The 17,678-nt window shown below is 45.5% G+C and overlaps 1 protein-coding gene across 1 annotated transcript in view; it reads right to left on the bottom strand.

Annotated features, from left to right (window-relative positions):
* The window catches only part of PHLPP1 (PH domain and leucine rich repeat protein phosphatase 1), a 142,848-nt gene extending 126,449 nt beyond the window's left edge, over window positions 1–16,399 (bottom strand). Inside the window, exon 1 of the mRNA XM_074146390.1 lies at window positions 14,913–16,399. Within this exon, the coding sequence (XP_074002491.1) occupies window positions 14,913–16,290 (1,378 nt within the window). The 5' untranslated portion in view covers window positions 16,291–16,399. The remainder of the gene's footprint in view (window positions 1–14,912) is intronic.
* Window positions 16,400–17,678: the final 1,279 nt, after the last annotated feature.

Raw genomic sequence — 17,678 nt, 5'->3', positions numbered from 1 at the left:
CCACTACTCGAGAATGTGTGGAATAGTTGATGCTATTTATCTGTGGTTTTGCTAAAGACTTTCATAAGGTGTCAAAAATATACCAGAAAACCAACCTGAAAAAAAATGTGTGCTTCCATACACTTTTTAGTCTTGTTATGAAATTGGGTTCACAAAATAATTTTTAACTAATGACCTTCTAAACTCTGAAGAGATTAAAAACTTAAACTAAATATATAATTTTATACATATAGGCAAGCAGAAGTTTTTTAATATAAACCTGTAAAAAAATCAAAGGTGTCACAGTACTTTTATAGTTTAAAATGGTAAGCTATTTTAAAAGGAAAAAGCTGCCATAGACATTCAGCACCATTACTTGTAATACAAAACAGAAATCAAAACTCATATTTCTAAAGTAAAGAAAAAAAAAACGAGCAATATGAAAGGGCTATCCAATGGCAGTAATTTTACACTTCTTGTTTTTGCTAGAACAATCCAGACATTTGGCATTACTTGCACACAGTTGCACGTGTGGTAACATGTGCCATAATCCATATGCAAATGTTCTTAACAGACTGCAATTCCAGAAACTACGGCACCTTAAGAACTACTTCATTCACAACACTTTTGATCTCATGAAGAGGAATTCAGACTGACCTCTAAAACTTGCAAGCTAGAGCATGGGAAGAGAAAAGGGCAAAAAGAGCCCAAATACTCCCTGTCAGAGTATAAAAGAGTAATGCTTCTCCTGACCGACACTACAAAGGGAAGGAATACAACTCAAAAACCCATTTCAGTTTTCAGAAGAACAGGAAGTTGTAGGACAACATCACAATAGCAAATTAAGTCTCATAGCATGGGAATCATTAAGTCCTGGGCACACCAGGATCCCAATAAAAGGTGGAATCTTATAAAAGTAATTACTTAGCCTTAAGGTAATCTAAGTTTAAAACTTCATTTGTAAGGTTACATCAGCTCGCAAGTTTTATATGCCAGCATAAAAACACGTTCTTCAGTGCATCCTATGAGCCAGAGAGACAAACTCTGGATTCCCCACCTCCAATTCAGTTTCCGGATGGAACATGTTAGATACAGCTCACCCTGTCTACATTCAAAAGGAAAAAAAAACAAAAAAAAAAAAAAAAAAAACAAAAAAACCACACCCCAAAAAGCACTTTTAGCCATGGAGCTTCCTTCTCATTCACAGTTATCAAATGTTGTCTACCCAAGCTAGCTGCGTACTTCCCACAATTTGTCAGTTGTAGCAGCAGAAAACTCACACTGCAAAGTCACTTTTCCTTTCTCCTGGGCACTTTACATGTCAGATACATCTATCACTGTGGTATCTAGTTATAAAGATTAGATACCACAGATTAGAGATGTGGGACAGTTCCTGGGAAGTGAAATGAGTGCTTAAGTTTGCAAAGCATTTTGTACTTCCTGTCTACTCGCTTTGATTTAGCCATTGCTTTCTCAGTTTTGTTTCACCTTCTCATCCTCTCTATTTCTACCCTTCCCTTGAACCACAGGAAAGCCACTGTTACCAGCTTCCCCCTCACCAGGTAAATACACTTCTTCATCCCCTCCTTGAAAAAGCATTAGTAACAGTCTGTAAAAGAAGACAAATGTATTGGCTAGAGTGTTAAAACTTGAGTAAAGAATTATTTAACTGGATCAAGTTAAGTATAAGCATCCAGCTACCACATGCCAGAGTAAAGTTTTCCTCATCAAACTCAGTACTTCAGAATATATGAGATTACATGTACTAACAGAAAAGTACTGGTCTATCCCTGTTCAGACAAATCCTAACATACCAAAGTATTCAGCTATCTTGGGGCTGTGGACTGTGAACTTCTCATGATTCTTTGCTCTTTCTCAAGAGCTGCCAAGTGTATAAACTGTTCCCATTATTTACTCACAGATTAACAGTTGGTAAATTGGTCCCAGGGAATTGCTGAAGAATTTTCCTTATAACCATTTCCCTTGCTTAAAAAAAAAAAAAAAAAAGAAGCCAACCACACAACGCCTTCCACCCCCCCCCCCCCCAACCCTGAATGAATGTGAGAACTTCCTGCACTCAGAACAGCATGAATAGACCTGGCAAGTAGTCAGGGAGATAGTACAGGCCCATGAATGCTCTGAATTCAGCTTCTGTGCTGCCGCTAAATTAAAGGAATTCAGGAGCTTCACAAAGGCTTGGTTATTTAATTATATTATAAAATAAAAGGCTGAATCTATTAGACAGCATACGAAAGAAACCCTTTCCCGAGTGCCTGTGCAGAACAAGCAGCCCCAGAGACTGTCGAACCCTCTCCCTCTCCTCTGGGTGATGTCACCGCCATGCTTCTGCCAGCATCCCGCAGAGCTGGCGATGGTAGTAGAGCACTGCTCTACCTGCAGGCAAGAGTCTTCACCAGCTAGTCTGCAGATAAACCATGCTTCTTTACCACCTCAGGTTTTTTTTTTATCTTTGTTCTTCGTTCACTGGGAAACTCATGACACTTGCAAGCGAGCTACAACTGTATTTACCTCTGTACCTTCAACCCCTGACTAGATGCACTCACATGTCAGCATTCAAATCCTCATTGCACTTCAACTGCCTTCAGTAAAAATTAAAGCATGCACATTAGTAAGAGCTAGAAAACAGTGACATGACAAAACCTCTCCTTTTTCCAGTCGTGCTATCTTCCCCTCTCTTTATAACTATCAAGGAACAAATGCACTCAGCAAATTGCCTTACACATCATTAGGAAACAAAAATCAAAGCAGCTTCCTCTTACTGAGAGCTCTGCTGCTCACCAAATCTCTCAACAGCCTCACATACATGGAAGAAAACGAATAGGGTGAGAACAGCACATAGTGGGAAAGACTAAAGTAACCCACAGCAAAGTGTACTCATTTTTACAGTTCAGCTAGCCCTGCACAGTTTGGGAACTCAGCCTGTTATACGCAACACCTCTACTAATACCAACACTTCATGCTTGTGCCTTGCCGGAAAGGTGACAGCCCTTCATCAATTCAAATCACAGTGAAATGCTCAGATTAATGGCCATGCCAACATGGCTTAATGAGACTTCTAACTACACACCACCATGCTTTTCACTAACAAGAAGGGAAGCAAACAAATGTTCACATTCAAAGCAAAGAAGCCAGGCACGCCTGCCTGCAGACAGTCCCACAGGGGTATATTCTCCTAAGCATGAGTTGCCAAAAAGACAACAGTTAACTCCAGTGCAGAGAAGCAAATGCTCAAGAGAATCCGAAAAAACAAAATGGGATGTTTAAGTGATAAGACAAGGTCTGCCTAATCTTTCATTAGAGAAATAAAAGATATTGTTCTACCGTGGATAAAGACACCACTATATACAGACACTTCTGCTATGAAAAGGTTAGTGGGTATTAACTTTAGGCCACAGCATTTGTTTCGGTATAGACAGCACCTACATTAGGTACGAAGGTCAGATATTAGTCTCTGACTGTCTTCGAACAACTACACATTTTGCTGCAAAGCAGTACAGCCATGTCTATGGAGAAAAGCTCAAAGGATTTTCAACTGAGTATATGCCCTACATGTTTAGAAAAATTAGCGGATATAAGCAATAAAGAGCTGAGCAAGATCTCAGCACCACCAAAACCCATAGAGTGCCCAGGCACAGTGGCCAAAGGACCCATTGAAGACAGTGTCAAATGACATCTCTGATGAGGGCTTGCCAATATGCACAGCATCCAAACTTGAAGTAACAATACTGTATCTGGAAAGGCAATTCACCAATTCTTTAAATGTGATATGGTTAAGAACCTCACAGAACGAAGAAAATACAGAGGTGCGAGAACAGTGCGCCCCTATCAAAATTACAGCTGTTCTTGCATTTACCAGTGGCGAGTACACATACACAATCCTCTCCTGCACGCTGAGTTCACAGAACCTGCTTACGAGGAATCCATCCTTTTTCAGGACCACAAAAGGAGACTAGACTTGCCCTGTACCATATTCCTTAGCAGTGCCTTTCTTCATTTTTAACTTGACCAGTTGATCATGTATCATTTAGCTACTGAGGGCAAGCAAGAGAACAGTGCCAAATGCTGGATCTCCTCTGTGTTTGCTGTACACATTCCTAAAAAGCATAAGCCTTACAGATGTGCCACATGTAATATCACTGTTTACAAGTCAGTCTAACGTTAAAGATTCAATACATCCAATTTTATGTTCAAAAGCTGTAACAGCGTGAACTCTTCTACTATCAGCCATATTTCTTACTGTGCAAGATTAGCCTTTTTTCTTTCATAATCAGTTTATAAACTCTTCTCATAGACAAGCACTTTGAGAACATTATGTAGGCCACAACCTTTGCTGCTTAAAATCCTACATTCACAAGGGGAAAGGGGCGGGGGGGGGGAAGAAAAATGGAAAAAAGGGGAAACGGTGGAGGGGGGAGAATTTAGCTGCATATTATAGGTTAAAAGGATCTACAGTTGATCTGTGCTTTGCAATCTCCTTACAGTCTCAAGGCAGTGCTGTTCACAACTAAGGTGACAAATCTGCATTCCCCCATTTCCACAGTGTAAGTAATATCAGTTATTTGCCAGGAATTCAACATACACCTCCTATTAACACAAAACTGAAACAGCAAGAGGTGCTGAAACTGCTCACAGTCCAATGGAGCATTACACAAAGGATCGCATCCCATCCAGTGTTGCAAATTAAATATAATATATACTCCAGGCTCTAGTAGGCCATTTTCTCGCGAGAAACACTTATTCTGACACTGACGGAAGGAATATGACTTAGTCCACTGCAGGCTACCAAGTGTCTTAATCTTTGTACTATGCTATCTAGCAATACCGACCAACATATTTTTGGTCTTGGTTTCCATTACAAAGGAAAAAACTGGAAGTTGCAAAATAAGTTAGGATCTTTTATCACATGGATTCAGAAAAATATTCCAAAACATTGTTCTTACAGGAGACACTTTCAAGATGGAATCTACTAAGCAAAACAAAGTGAAATAATTTAAGGTACTCTTCTTGTATTAGCAGGAATTAAAGTTGTCATTAGATTAAGAAGATTAAAGAGACACAAACCAAGCAGTTCTCAGTGCTGTAATCTTAAAGGGAATGAATATACTTATACAGATGATACCGTTGTTCTGGAGGTTATGAAACATAAACACTTTCTGTATTTAATAGTCTGAAATTTATCACATTAATCTTCAGTTTATTCACAGGGAATGTGAACAGACTACAGATTCTATTTTGGTTGAAACAGACAAGGGGTGTAATTGTCATGCCACCCAAAAAAAAAAAAAAAAAAAAAAGAGATAAGACATGTCCACAGCCACTTCACAGAGCTTGGACACTTCAAAGAGTTCAGATTCCCATTTTCAGCCAGTCCTTTCTTTTATTAGCTAGCTCTGAAAGGATATGTACTCAGGTCTGCTTCCAACCACTGAAATTTTAATCCACACAACCACACCATGTGAGCTCCATGCTTCATGCTTTTACCAAGACAGTACACTAAAAATCCTGAACTCTGGGATTCAAACAGGGAAAAAAAAACCCAACCAACTTTCATATAATTACATATTACACAGCTTCCAGCTCCTATTGGTATTTCTGAAATGTTAAATTGTACCTCGCACACATATGTGATTAACTTCACTTTGAGAAACATCCCGTTTGCAACCTGCAAACTTGCCTTTGTGTTGTAGCCACGCAATACAGGTACCAGAACAAACCAAGAGCTCCCAGCCTGTTCACTTCAGTACATTACACATGCTAGCCTTCTTCCAGGTGTTCCACCACCCCATTTGTAACAGTTTTTGTCATTAACTTTTTTTATTCCAACAAGCAAGTTTTATAACATGAAAGCAAACATATGTAGATGCTGAAAGCCAATAGTGACACACGATCTTAGGTTGTCTCAGACATAATTAAGTTTCATAAATAAAATGACTGCTAACGGATACTGTTGTCCCCTAGAGGTCTGTCTGTCCCACTAAGCAACATGCAGCAGAAAGAAAGATACGTTCCTCCATCACTTACAATTTGAGTTAATAATCATAAAATAACTGGTGATAAGAAGTCACTGGTAGGTCTGACCAATCATCTTACGAGCAAGCAGACCGCATATGTAGTTAGCTTTGCTGCTGGCAGAACTCTTAGGACAAACCTGGTGCTACTGTATCTGCTTTAAAGAAAGGTTAGAGGGGATTAGACAGGAAGAAAAAGCAAGCATTTGAGTGAGAACAACAAAACATCATTGGGTGCAATTCTGACTAGAAAACTTGCTGTCCACTTAGAAACTTACTAGTTTCAAGGTAGCTTTAAAACTGATGAGAGATGCTTAGATAAAGACCATCTACGGCTTACATACAAGCAAAATCATTGCTAGTAAGAACTTTAAGCTTTTCTGTACCATTTATTTTAAATCAAATAATAGGCTGAACTAGGCATAGTTGTTGTTTAAAGAAGCATGCAGCTTTTTCAAAAGGAAGGAGTTGGTATTATTCTCATCTACTGAAGGTGCCTCAATCACAGGTTTTGTTCTACCCTTAATGCTGCACCTAAAATTCTCTCCTCACCAGAGCATGCATTCAGAAAAGGAGTGGCCTGCTACTTATCTTAATTACATGTCTTACTATCCCTTTCTCTCTGGACACAAAGATTCATAAATCGAACAAACAGGAAGAGAAATTGCATTCAGATTACATAATGAGGTTTATGTAAATGGCACCTACAGCCTAGGGTCCTGAACTTCAAAGGCATTCCAGCTCCTCGTTACCCCTTGGACCAAGGCCCATTGTTTTGTCTTTATTTAAATAAGTTGGCATGGCACTTGGAGTACTTGCAGATGAGAGGAACCGGTTCATGCGGCTATTGCGGGGTTTTGAGAATTATTAATACAATTCAGAGCCTACTGAAATTGGTTGGAAGATTCCCCGTTGCCATTGGACGAGACCAGGAACAGTTAACACCCTGCAAGGGCCAAACTTACCTCTGGCCCACAGAAGTGTTGAGTTAAGCTTTAAAAATCTTTTGCACTTACACAATTTCATTTTCCTTCTACACTGAGAACTAAGCTAGATAAAACTGGAGAGAAAAATCCCCTGAAACTTAGTATTTTGCATCAGTATATAAATAGTTATTCTTAGCTGTCAAATCGAAGAACATGCAGTTAGTTGGGCAAGGAGTATTTTCAGCATCCCTCCAAATAAGTCAAAGCCAGCTGGAAGAAATTTTACTTCCCCATTAACAGAAAAAGCTTCAAAGAATAGTATGCTATGTTGTGAAATTAAATGACTCCTCACACCAGAAGGTCTTTCTTCCCAATTTAACAGCTGTCATTTTTAAATGCAATATTCTTCAAAGGACAATTTTTGCCCCCTAAATAATCGGGGTGGGGGGCACAAAAGCCCCCAAAAGATCCTGCAGCATTCGCATCCTTCCACATATTTTAGACACAACCACAGGAGCAGAAAGTCTCAACCATCAGACCCAAAGAGTCCAGACTAAGTCCTTAGCTAAACAGGGAAGCAAGACGAATCCTCTTTGTGGCAACTGGCATAAAAAATTTGTACTATCAGCTTATGTAACTGAATGATTTTATGTGACAGTGGCAGAGGGTATGGAGGGGGTGGCCAGAGCCACGGTACTTCAAAGAGATAACTTCAAATTATGATTACTGCTAGTGTTGGTGGTTTTTTTTAAAAAAAAAAAAAAAAAAGCAAACACCAAAATGGGTGTGACAGAAAACTGGTTTTACTATTAATTTTGCCTATCTGAAATCCTGAACAGAATCTCAGCGGGATACAATATTGTTATTCATTTACAACCCACATACATCCCTCTGTGCTGTTAGGACAGCTGCTGCATTCCAACAGGCAAGTGAGGTCTATTTGTTGCATGTAACATTTTATCATATAGCACACATATGATAAAAAGTAAATTAAGAGTCAATTAAAATATATCATAACTAAAAAGACTGAAGTTTAAAATTCTCCAATACCTAAGATGGCTTCAGTATTTCAGCCAGTGGGAAAATGTTCAATTAGAATGTGCCACTAGTTATTTTAGGAAAATGATATCTATGTTAAGATAGCACACTGGAAAAATGCCAGCCTAATTGGAAAAAAAATATTCTACAGCAATACAAGTTATTTTATAGTGAAAAATGTAAAAATTACTCTCTCTAAAAAGATAATGCTGCATCTAACTCAGCTGTCCAGAAAAGCTATTTGAAGGACAAAAATTACACAAAGAATAAAACAAGGCACTTTTGCATGAAGCTGAAAATCTAGAGTTTTCACGGAGAACTTCCTGACGTAAAATTGTAGAGCTTAACTACCTCTAATCTATACACAACTCTGTCAGTTGGAATTTTAACTTAGGTTTCCAATCTCACAGATGATTATCATAAGCAAGACATTATTGAAGTTTCTTAAATATCTTGTGAAGAGCTTAGTGTTTCAGAATTCCTGTCTTGGAGCCAAATTTATAAAAAGTTACAATACATTCCATTTTCAACGAGTTTAAAACTTTTTACTTGTTTACAAAGGTTGGTTGCATTTCTCTTAAACATCTTTGAAAAGGAAAAAAGTAAGCTGGAATCACATGACCAAGATAGCGATGCTTGTAAAACAGAAGACACTTCAGTACACTCCACTCCATCCCTTTTACTGGAGTTGGTTTCTCCGCACAAACTGCAACTGACTCCAAGCATCAAAGTCCATTCCATTTGAATCCACACCAAAAATTAGAGACGTTACAAAAAAAAAAAAAACCACAACACCAAAAACCCCAAAGGTAAATGCAACATTCAGTTCTCCGAGTCAAAGAATGTAGTTCTTACACCGCTGTCTTGGACATACAGCTTCCCAGAGTGCAAATCTCCACTTAAGCAAAAGTTCTAAAGTCAAAATTGAGTCAATGGAAAAACAAGTACACATGCAGATTTATCTGATCTAAAATGCCAATGTGCCCCATTCCACAAGCAGTGAAATAATGAAACACTGAAGACTAAGTCAAAATTATTTACTTCTACCATTCAAGGCAAATAGAAGGCCAGTCTTTGGTTTCAGTTTATTCTTTCCCCCCCTAAATCAAGATACTAATAACTTCAAAAGTTCATTCAAAATGACAACCCCTTAAACACAGAAGGAAATGCAGCTATAAGCATGCATAGTACAGGTTCCCTCCAAATTAAAAAGCTGAGTGTAACAAGTAGCACTCTCTAGAATTTCTACCTCTAAGCCTCTATTACACGTAATTCCGTATGCGTATACTTCTCAAACTGATCTTCTCAGACATGGTGTTTTATACTTGCTTCTTTTCTAGAGGATCACTTGGATAACAAAGAAATCTCTCCTTATATTGTTTTATAAAACCGCAAAGTAGTTTTTGGTAGTTAAGAAGCACATACTAGTTGCTACACTGTTTCAAATGAATGTTTCTTTTTTTGTACTATTAAGTAGTATCCTCCCAAGAACCATGTGGTCCTTTAGATGCATAGCAGTCTGTCAGTGTCCTAACAGAACAGATGGATGTTTTAATTGCACAAGGGCTTTTAGGTATATCAGCAGTTCCATCACCAAGAGGATGTTTATGCGCAGTTTGAAAAAGAAAAATAAAAAAAAATTTAAGGAAATAGCTCGTGAGATATGGAAAGAGGGATAGTATTAAAATATATAAGGGGCGGTGGGGGAGGAAGAGAGAGAATGCTGCATTCCATGCTGCAGCAGTGAGGAAATTCAGCTCCTGGATGTACCACTTTAGGTACTACATATTTAGTATATATAGTAACTCTCCTGTACATCGCAGTGAAATCTCCCATGTTGGTACTTCACACGTACTTAAATTATGGATGCTAGCCAGGAGTACAACAGAATTTAGAAGTTGCAAAAACCATTGTAGTTAACAGCTGTCACATACCGAAGCTCGGTTTCACCAGCATTCCAGCGTTATCTGCAGGGTTCCTCCTGCGCAGGAGGAGAGGCCGCTGCGCCCTCCCAGCCCCGAGCCTCACACAGCCGCCTGCCGTAGAAAGACCCCATTCCAACTGCCAGGAGATAAGCGAAGGGCCGTGCACGTGGGCAGGTGGAGCAAGCCAACGGCGCTGCAGCCATTTCAAAATTTCCTGCAGAACAGGACTAGAAATTTCACTACTTCCGTCCCGCCAAGGACCAAGCTTGGATTTAAACATGCTATGTAACTGAAATGAGATAGTCTCCCAAAGTGGCAAGTTTTAGGTATTCTCTTCGCAAGAGATGCCAACACATAAATGATTACAAGGTAAAAGAACGTACATCCAAGTCATGTTAGAAAGACAAAAAAATCAAGAGCGTGGCAGCCCCAGGCAGAGGTTATTTTCCCTTCCGTTTTCAGACAAGTTCACAGAGATCTCCCCTCTAATTACATCTATAAAAAAACACCCATTCACATTAATGAGAATTAACTTCTTTCATGTTAAATAAGATACTGGATTTCAGAACTAAGTCCGTGCTCTAAGGGCAGAAGCTCTTTAGGGCGCAGCTGTTCTCCTACCCTCAGTTACGAAGCAGGTCTGTCTTTGGCATGTTTTCCCCCCTTAAATGGCATTTAGTCATCTTAAACTGCATTTACCAATGTATTAAATAGCTGAGCTGAGTTATCCACCAAGTAGCACAACAAGGCACTAGTGATTCAATACACGTTACATTTCACAAAGCTCAGCATTGCCAGGCCTACGGTGTTTTAATGCAAAAGCAAGCATCTAGAACCACGTTTGCATCCATATAGCCATAAGTCGTAGTGTGACGGCAACTACCAAGTGTACATTTTTTTAAACAACCAACCAAACCATTGTTTAGAGTACTGCAACTGATCCTCAACCTAGATCTTTGCACCTTTATCTTCATACTGGACAGACCAACATTTCTTGTAATAAACTTTAAGACAGCTGGATTTGTTTCTCCTCACAGCTTTCTAGAAGGTAACATGAGCAAAAAGCATCTCTTCCCAAATAATTTTGCAACTGGCTGTCAGATTTTAACACCCCTAATTACATCTGGCATTTCTTAGTATTCTGCCTATAGGCAATCATCTACTGAAAAGTGATACATTCGATGACACCAGCATGCGCAGAAGTCCTATGTCACATCAAAGAGCAGAAAATTTATTGGTGGCCAAGTGCCAGAATCACAAATAACATCACCTTTCAGTACTAAAACAAAAAAGCCTCAAACATCCATTGTACTGAACCAGTCTTCAAGACCAAGATCATGTTACTCATGCTCCCTGCCATGCAGATGCTCCAGAACACAGCCCTGTATATGATTCCATGCTTGTTTTTCATCTAAAGTCTCAAAACAAATAAGCAGTTCTGCCATTTTTAATTTACAAGATCAGTGTATTAGCCTACTTTTCCTTCTACACGCAAATTATAGAGAAGTCAAGGCCACTGGGACAATCTATGTTTTACAAAAATTATTTTTACAGAGCAATAAGGCATAGTATAACTTGTTTGCGAGAAGCCTTCTGGATCACAGCCACTCTTATGGTTTTAGGAATAGTTTAGTAAGGCTGACCTAATCGGTCTCCCAGCGACAATATCATGACTGTAATTGCACTATGGATTCTTATACAGTTCCAAAACTCAGTAATGTAATATCTCAGTGGAAAGCTATTTAACCATATCCTTTTAAAGAGAGATTAAGTATTTCAAACTTTGAGGACGGTATCTTTTGCTGAGATAGATTTCAACAGAGAGAAAAGTTGACATCTATGACCAGTCACTAATGCTCGATTCTGCTCAAATTGATGTTAGAGGGAGTAGGAACAGACCCTTAAAGCTGTAAGGGATTTTGTTTTAGCAACAGCATTATCTTTTTAATGCTTAGAGTCAAGAGATTGAAGAAATCAACCGCGCTCATACTCTTAAGTAAGAAAAGGAGAGGAGATACCAAAATAACAATGCACTAACCACACTCTGAAACAAACCAAGACAGCGTACGGGAGGCACTTGTACCTTCCTAGTGTCACATTCTGGTTTGGGGGGCTTCAATATTTGGAATTCTGCATTAAAAGACCAGATATTTAATTTACAGAATGTTCGTGGACTGCTACTTATTAAGAAAGCTGTTTTGTCCTAGCAAAAAAAAATCCTGATTCTCTGCAGTTCTCCTAGCAATTTTTAATACACATATTTTTCAGATTCCACAACCTACAAGTAATCACTAAAATCACAGAATCATTGGCCATATCATCTTATTTGGAATTTTTAATGTTAAGTTTCAGTACAGTAATCTTCCAACCATCTCTCCCCAGAAATAGAAAAGACCGAAAGTCACCTCTTCTTCTCTCCCCACTCCAAGGGGATTAGGTGAAAGAATTCTTTTTAGAAGCAATGCAATAAATTCAGCCTAGGTTTATGCCATTTTACATCAGTACAAGACCAGGATTGCCAAATCCTACTGAGACAGCTCGCAGGAAATTAGAGGGATAGAGATGCTATCTCTATCCATTGGGACAAGCCAGGCTGCTTAAACCAATGAAGACCCAGGCAAACAGGAAATCACTGTTTTAAAGCTTTCCTTAGGGTATGATCCCGGTGGATCATTTATAAAAAAGGTACTTCTCCTAAGCAAAACACCCTAACGTTGGGGCAAAAACCCACTCCCCTTTACAATTCAATTTGATGTGTATCCTTTTAAAGTGTCTCTCCTTCCCTTCCTTTCATCTTTGGGCAGGGGGAATATAAAATCAGGAAGCAGAGATAACTTGCCAAGACAGTTACATAAAATCAGTATGATTACATGTCAGTAATATTTTCTTAGCTGTTTTTGGCTGGTCTGGTACATTAGATGCTGCAACCATTCTGCTACAAGCACCTGATCACAGGTGTTTTAGATGTTCATCACAGATCCCCTCAAAGAGATAAAGGTTTCAAAAAACACTGCACTTTTGAAGTACAGAGGCACACTTCTTAGCATATGAACTTGTACAAGAAATTTGCATCAATTTAATCCTATGTATGCTTATAGAAATATATTTCTATTTAGTAGTTTTGTACAAGGAAGTCCAGAACACACGAGGCACATTAGCAATCAAGTTGAGACACTGAAAACAGAGCTGGAACATCCACATTTAACATACAGAATTAATCGTTCCATGCATAAAAACTACATGCAAACAGGCTTAACTGTGTGTAAGGCTTAGCTACGTTTCCTAATTGTGTTTTCTTTAGAACACATCCTATTAGGAAAGGAGGCACAGAGTTGTCCCATTTTAAATGTGTCTGTGCATTCCCATTTAACAGTGGCACTGGAAATAAAGGAAGAAACATCCCTTCCAGCATCACCTGCTGACTTCCACCCTGAACAGCGCAGCAGAGAAACACACAGGCCACCATCATCCCCTGAAAAAAATATTTTGGCTCCTTTCTAACCCCAACAAATCTAACCTATTTCTGCTGACCCCTTGAACAAATACTACTTCTGCACTTGTTATGCCAGGTTCATTATACAACCAACCAAGAAATCTGAAAAAAAAGCTGAACTGACCACTCGCCACCACTCCCACATTCTCTTCTGAATAAAGCAGGGCACTTATCTAGCATACTGCTCTCCTTCCCACCCTGCCATTACCGCCTCTATGTGACATTCAGCAGAATTCACTCGAGAGAAAGATCTCTACATTTTTCAGAGTCAAAGCACTGAATTGACACAGTTCAGTGAAGGACCACTCCACTCAGCCAGCCTGGCAAGGGGATGGATGGCATTTGGTACTTTGCTAGCATGACCTTATCTTTAGACACCACATTTACCTTTCTCACAGGAAAACCTACTACGTATTTGAACACCTACTTGGACATTAAACAATATCTTCTTCTTGGACAGATGGACAGGACAGTTAAAACCCAAGGAGTTCCAAGATTACAACAAGTATTTTAGACGAACCTATTCAACTGACACACAAGGTATTTTTAAACCTCTCTAAATCTGCAGAAGATTGCATAATTACAACGTGGGAGCTAACTTTTCCACCCAATACTCCCCAGATTCTGTACTGCAAGTTGTAACAGCAAAGCTGCGTTAAAAAGCTCCTGCCTTCTCATTATAGAGGTTTCGACCACCCTGTTTTCAAAGGCTGCCTCCTGTACTTGCGTGCTTTCCTCACTTACTGCCTCAGTCTCTCAGCGAAGTTCCCGCTACCCTAACAAACGGGAAAATTAGCAAGCGCTAACAACGTGGAAAGCTAAGCACAGGATTTTGTTTGCGAGAACGCACCGTTCTCGGCTGCAACCCGTTTCAGGAGCAAAAAACTTGCCCTTCTGAGCGACTCCGCTTCGCCCTCGGCTCCCTTGTCGGGGGAGGGGGGGGTGGGTCTCGGAGCACGTCGGGGCACACACAGCTCCACTCAACCCCGAGCCAGCTGCCGGCACCCTGCCGAACACTCCAAAGAAGCCCTTCACCATCCCCGCGCGTTTCCTCCTCGCTAGGGAAAAGCGATAGATTAAGGCCGATTTCACCTCGAACGTTCAATACCGCTGGCTGGAAAACGGGAGAACAACAAGAGGAGCGACCTCCATTACCCGCGCCTTGAAGGGAGGGGCGGGGGGGAGGCTGCCCTGGCACAGCGTCAAGCTTTGGGGCAGCCCGAAGCTTCTCAGCGCCCCAGAGACCCCCCCCCCGGCTTCCCCCGCTGGGCAGACGGCTCGGGGCAGCCCTGCCCGTCGCCGGCCGGCGACGGGCAGGGCTGCCCCGAGCCGTCTGCCCAGCGGGGGAAGCCGGGGGGGGGGGGGTGTCTCCGGGGCGGCGGGGAGACCCCCGTGGGCCACCTTCCCCCTGAGGGGAGACAGCACCCAGCCGCCCGCCCTCTCCTCACGCCGGCGCCCGCCAGACCAACGGTCGCCGCCCCCCCCCCAATACCCCCCCCCCTCAACGGTCGCCCCCGCTCACCGGCGTAGAAGCGGATGAGGCAGCCGGTCTCCGAGTCCATGCCCTCCTCCTGCACCCGCCACAGGTCCCGGAAGCCCAGCTGGGAGAGGTAGTCGTTCTGGATCTGCAGCGGCTTCTCGTGGGCCTCCAACCGCCGGCTGGTCTCCCCGTGGAGTTGCACGTACAGGGCGGGCGGCCCCGGCGGCGCGGCTCCCGCCGGTACCTCCCGCCCGCCGGCCGCGCCCGCCGGCGCCCCCCCTGCCCGCCCCGGGGGCAGCTCCCCTGGGCAGGGGGGGTCCCGGCCCGGCCCGGCACCTGCCTCTGCACCGTCGGGGGGCACCGGCTCCACTTCCAGCTCCTCCGAGGAGGACGAGCCGCCTCCGCCGCCGCTGCTGTAGGGATCCAGCCGGTCGGAGACGCTCTCGGCGCTGGGGCTGAAGCTCTCGGTGTCGGAGCCGGCCGGCCCCAGCTCCCCCAGGAGAGAGGGGCAGGACAGCGGCGGCCCCGCCAGGTACAGCTCGGCCGGCGGCGCCCCGGGGCTGAGGTCGGAGGGCGCCGGGCTCGGCCGGCCGCCGGCCAAGTCCCTCTCCTCGGAGCTGCCGCCCAGCGGCAAGAGGCCGGGCCGCGCCGCTTCCCCGCAGTCTCCTCCGGCCAACCCGCTCCGCGTCCCCCGCCGGCTCCTCGGCTTCTCCTCCGGCTGCGGCCGCTGCCCCTCCGCCGCCGGCTCGGGCGGCGCCTCGGCGGGGGTCGTCGCCGGCTCGGGCGGGGGCTGCGGCGGCGCGCCCGCCTTGCCCAGCACCCGCACCACGCTGCTGCCGCCCCGGTGGCCGAGCTGCTGCAGCCGGGCGGCCACCTCGGCCGCCGTCGTCTCCAGGGTGCAGAGCACCGGGCGCAGGTAGCAGTTCATGTGGCGCTCGTAGACGTGGACGCAGCCCCGCTGCAGGTCCCGCCGCACCCAGTCCCGCTCCGGAGGCTGCAGGGGCTGCAGCTGCCGGGGCGGCTTCAGCAGCAGCGCTTTCCTGTCCAGGCTGCGGGTGCCCAGCGAGGCGGCGGGGGCAGCGGCGGCGGGCGAGGAGGCGGCGGCGGAGAGGTTCCTCTTCAGCCTCCCCCGCCGCAGCAGGAGGGAGTTGGCGTTGCCGGCCCCGCCGGGGGCCGCCGGAGTCCCGCCGGCCGCCAGCGCCGCGGGGGGAGCGAAGCCGCCGGCTCCCCCTCGCCTCCGCCGCGGGCCGCCGGTTCCTTTGCCGTCCAGCTGCCCGCCGCCGCCTCCCGACGGCTCCACGCCGCTCTCCGTGCTGGCCGCTGCCTGACTCCTCCTGCCCGGGGAGCCGCTCTCCGCCAGCTCCCCCCGACCGCCGACCGCCGCCGGGGCTTCTCTCGCTTGCTGCTGCGCGGGCTCCATCGCCCGCGGGGCCGGGGATGCCGCCGCCGCCCTGCTGGGAGCGCCGATCGGCGGCCCGCCGCCGCGCCGGGGAAGGGGGGGCGAGCGGAGCGCCGCGCCGCGTGCCGGGAGGGATTACGTAGCAGCGGGGAGCATTCCGCCGGTGCCCTCGCGCCGCGCGCCCGGCTCAGCCCCGCGCCCCAGCTGTCGCGAGCGCCATTAGGCAGGCGGGGAGCGAGTGAGCCGCCCGCCGCCGCCGCCGCGCCCGCGCTGCGCGCCTCATGAATATTAAGCAGTCCCCGCCTCGCCGCCGACAGGGGCCGCCGCGCGAGGGAGGCTGGCGAGGGGTGACGCCACCGCTCGCGCGGCGGGGCGGGGCGGGGCTGGACCGGGCCGGGCCGATAAACACTACGTGACGGTGCCGTGAGGGGGAGGGTACTGGGGGAGCCGCTGGGAAGTGTAGTCCCGAGCCGACCGACTGACCGACCGACCGGCGACTACAAGTCCCGGCAGCGTCTGCCCCCGGCGCGGCCTGGCCCGGTTGGAGCGGCGGGGATTGGCAGGCTGCCTTTCCACCGGCGGGCGCTCCCGGCCCCCGGCGTTCTTCCCAGCAGGCAGGTGTGTGTGAGGCCTGCCCGCCCCGAGGTGCGTTAAGGCCCTGCCCGTGTTCCGCAGGCCGGCTTCCCTTTCCCAGCCGCGTCGCCTGCGAGGGCCGGCGGGAGAGCCCGCTGAGCGGCCAGGCGTGAGGGCGGGAGGCGGAATGTGCTGGAAGTCAGACCGGTCCCCCTCGCTGACCCCGCGGAGGCGCCCTGTGCCGTCGCTCCTGATGGCAGGAGGCTGAATCCCTTTTAAAATCATTCCTGGGCTTTGTCCGATGCTCGATACGCTTTGAGCCTGATGAGAAGTTTTTCCAGAAGCAGCTGATCAAGGGAAGCCCTGTGGGCTGGAGCGCTGCTAACAAGAGCCATGTGCTGTCACCCTTGTGCTGGTGTGACCCTCGCTGTCTCCCTTGCTGGGGACCTCAGTGCTGGGCAGTGATGGCTGGCTGAGGGCCACCTGGCACCCTGCATGCAACCCTGTCACAGGTTCAGTCACAATACCCATTCCACTCATTCCCATCTGAGATGTTCTCCCCGTTGGCCATCTCAGCGCAGGACCCAAGCGCTCTGCCCGGGCAGGCTTCTTGGCTGAGGAGGGAGATGATCTCTTCTGATCCAAGATGGAGAGAGACATGGAAGTGCGTCCGGAAAATATATCTATCTATCTTTCTATCTCTATGTATACACACACATACCAAGAAAGAGCTGCTTTGTGAGCAGACTGACAAAGAAAGTGTCAGTGCTATTAGTCTGTCACTAGTTCAAGGACTAAAAATTACTGAAAATACTTCTTGAAAATTGCTTAGAAGC

The sequence above is a fragment of the Numenius arquata genome, chromosome 4 (assembly GCF_964106895.1).
Source record: "Numenius arquata chromosome 4, bNumArq3.hap1.1, whole genome shotgun sequence".
Classification (NCBI taxonomy): Eukaryota; Metazoa; Chordata; class Aves; order Charadriiformes; family Scolopacidae; genus Numenius; species Numenius arquata.
The sequence above is the reverse complement of the archived record's forward strand: the minus strand, read 5'-3'. Positions and strand labels throughout refer to the sequence as shown.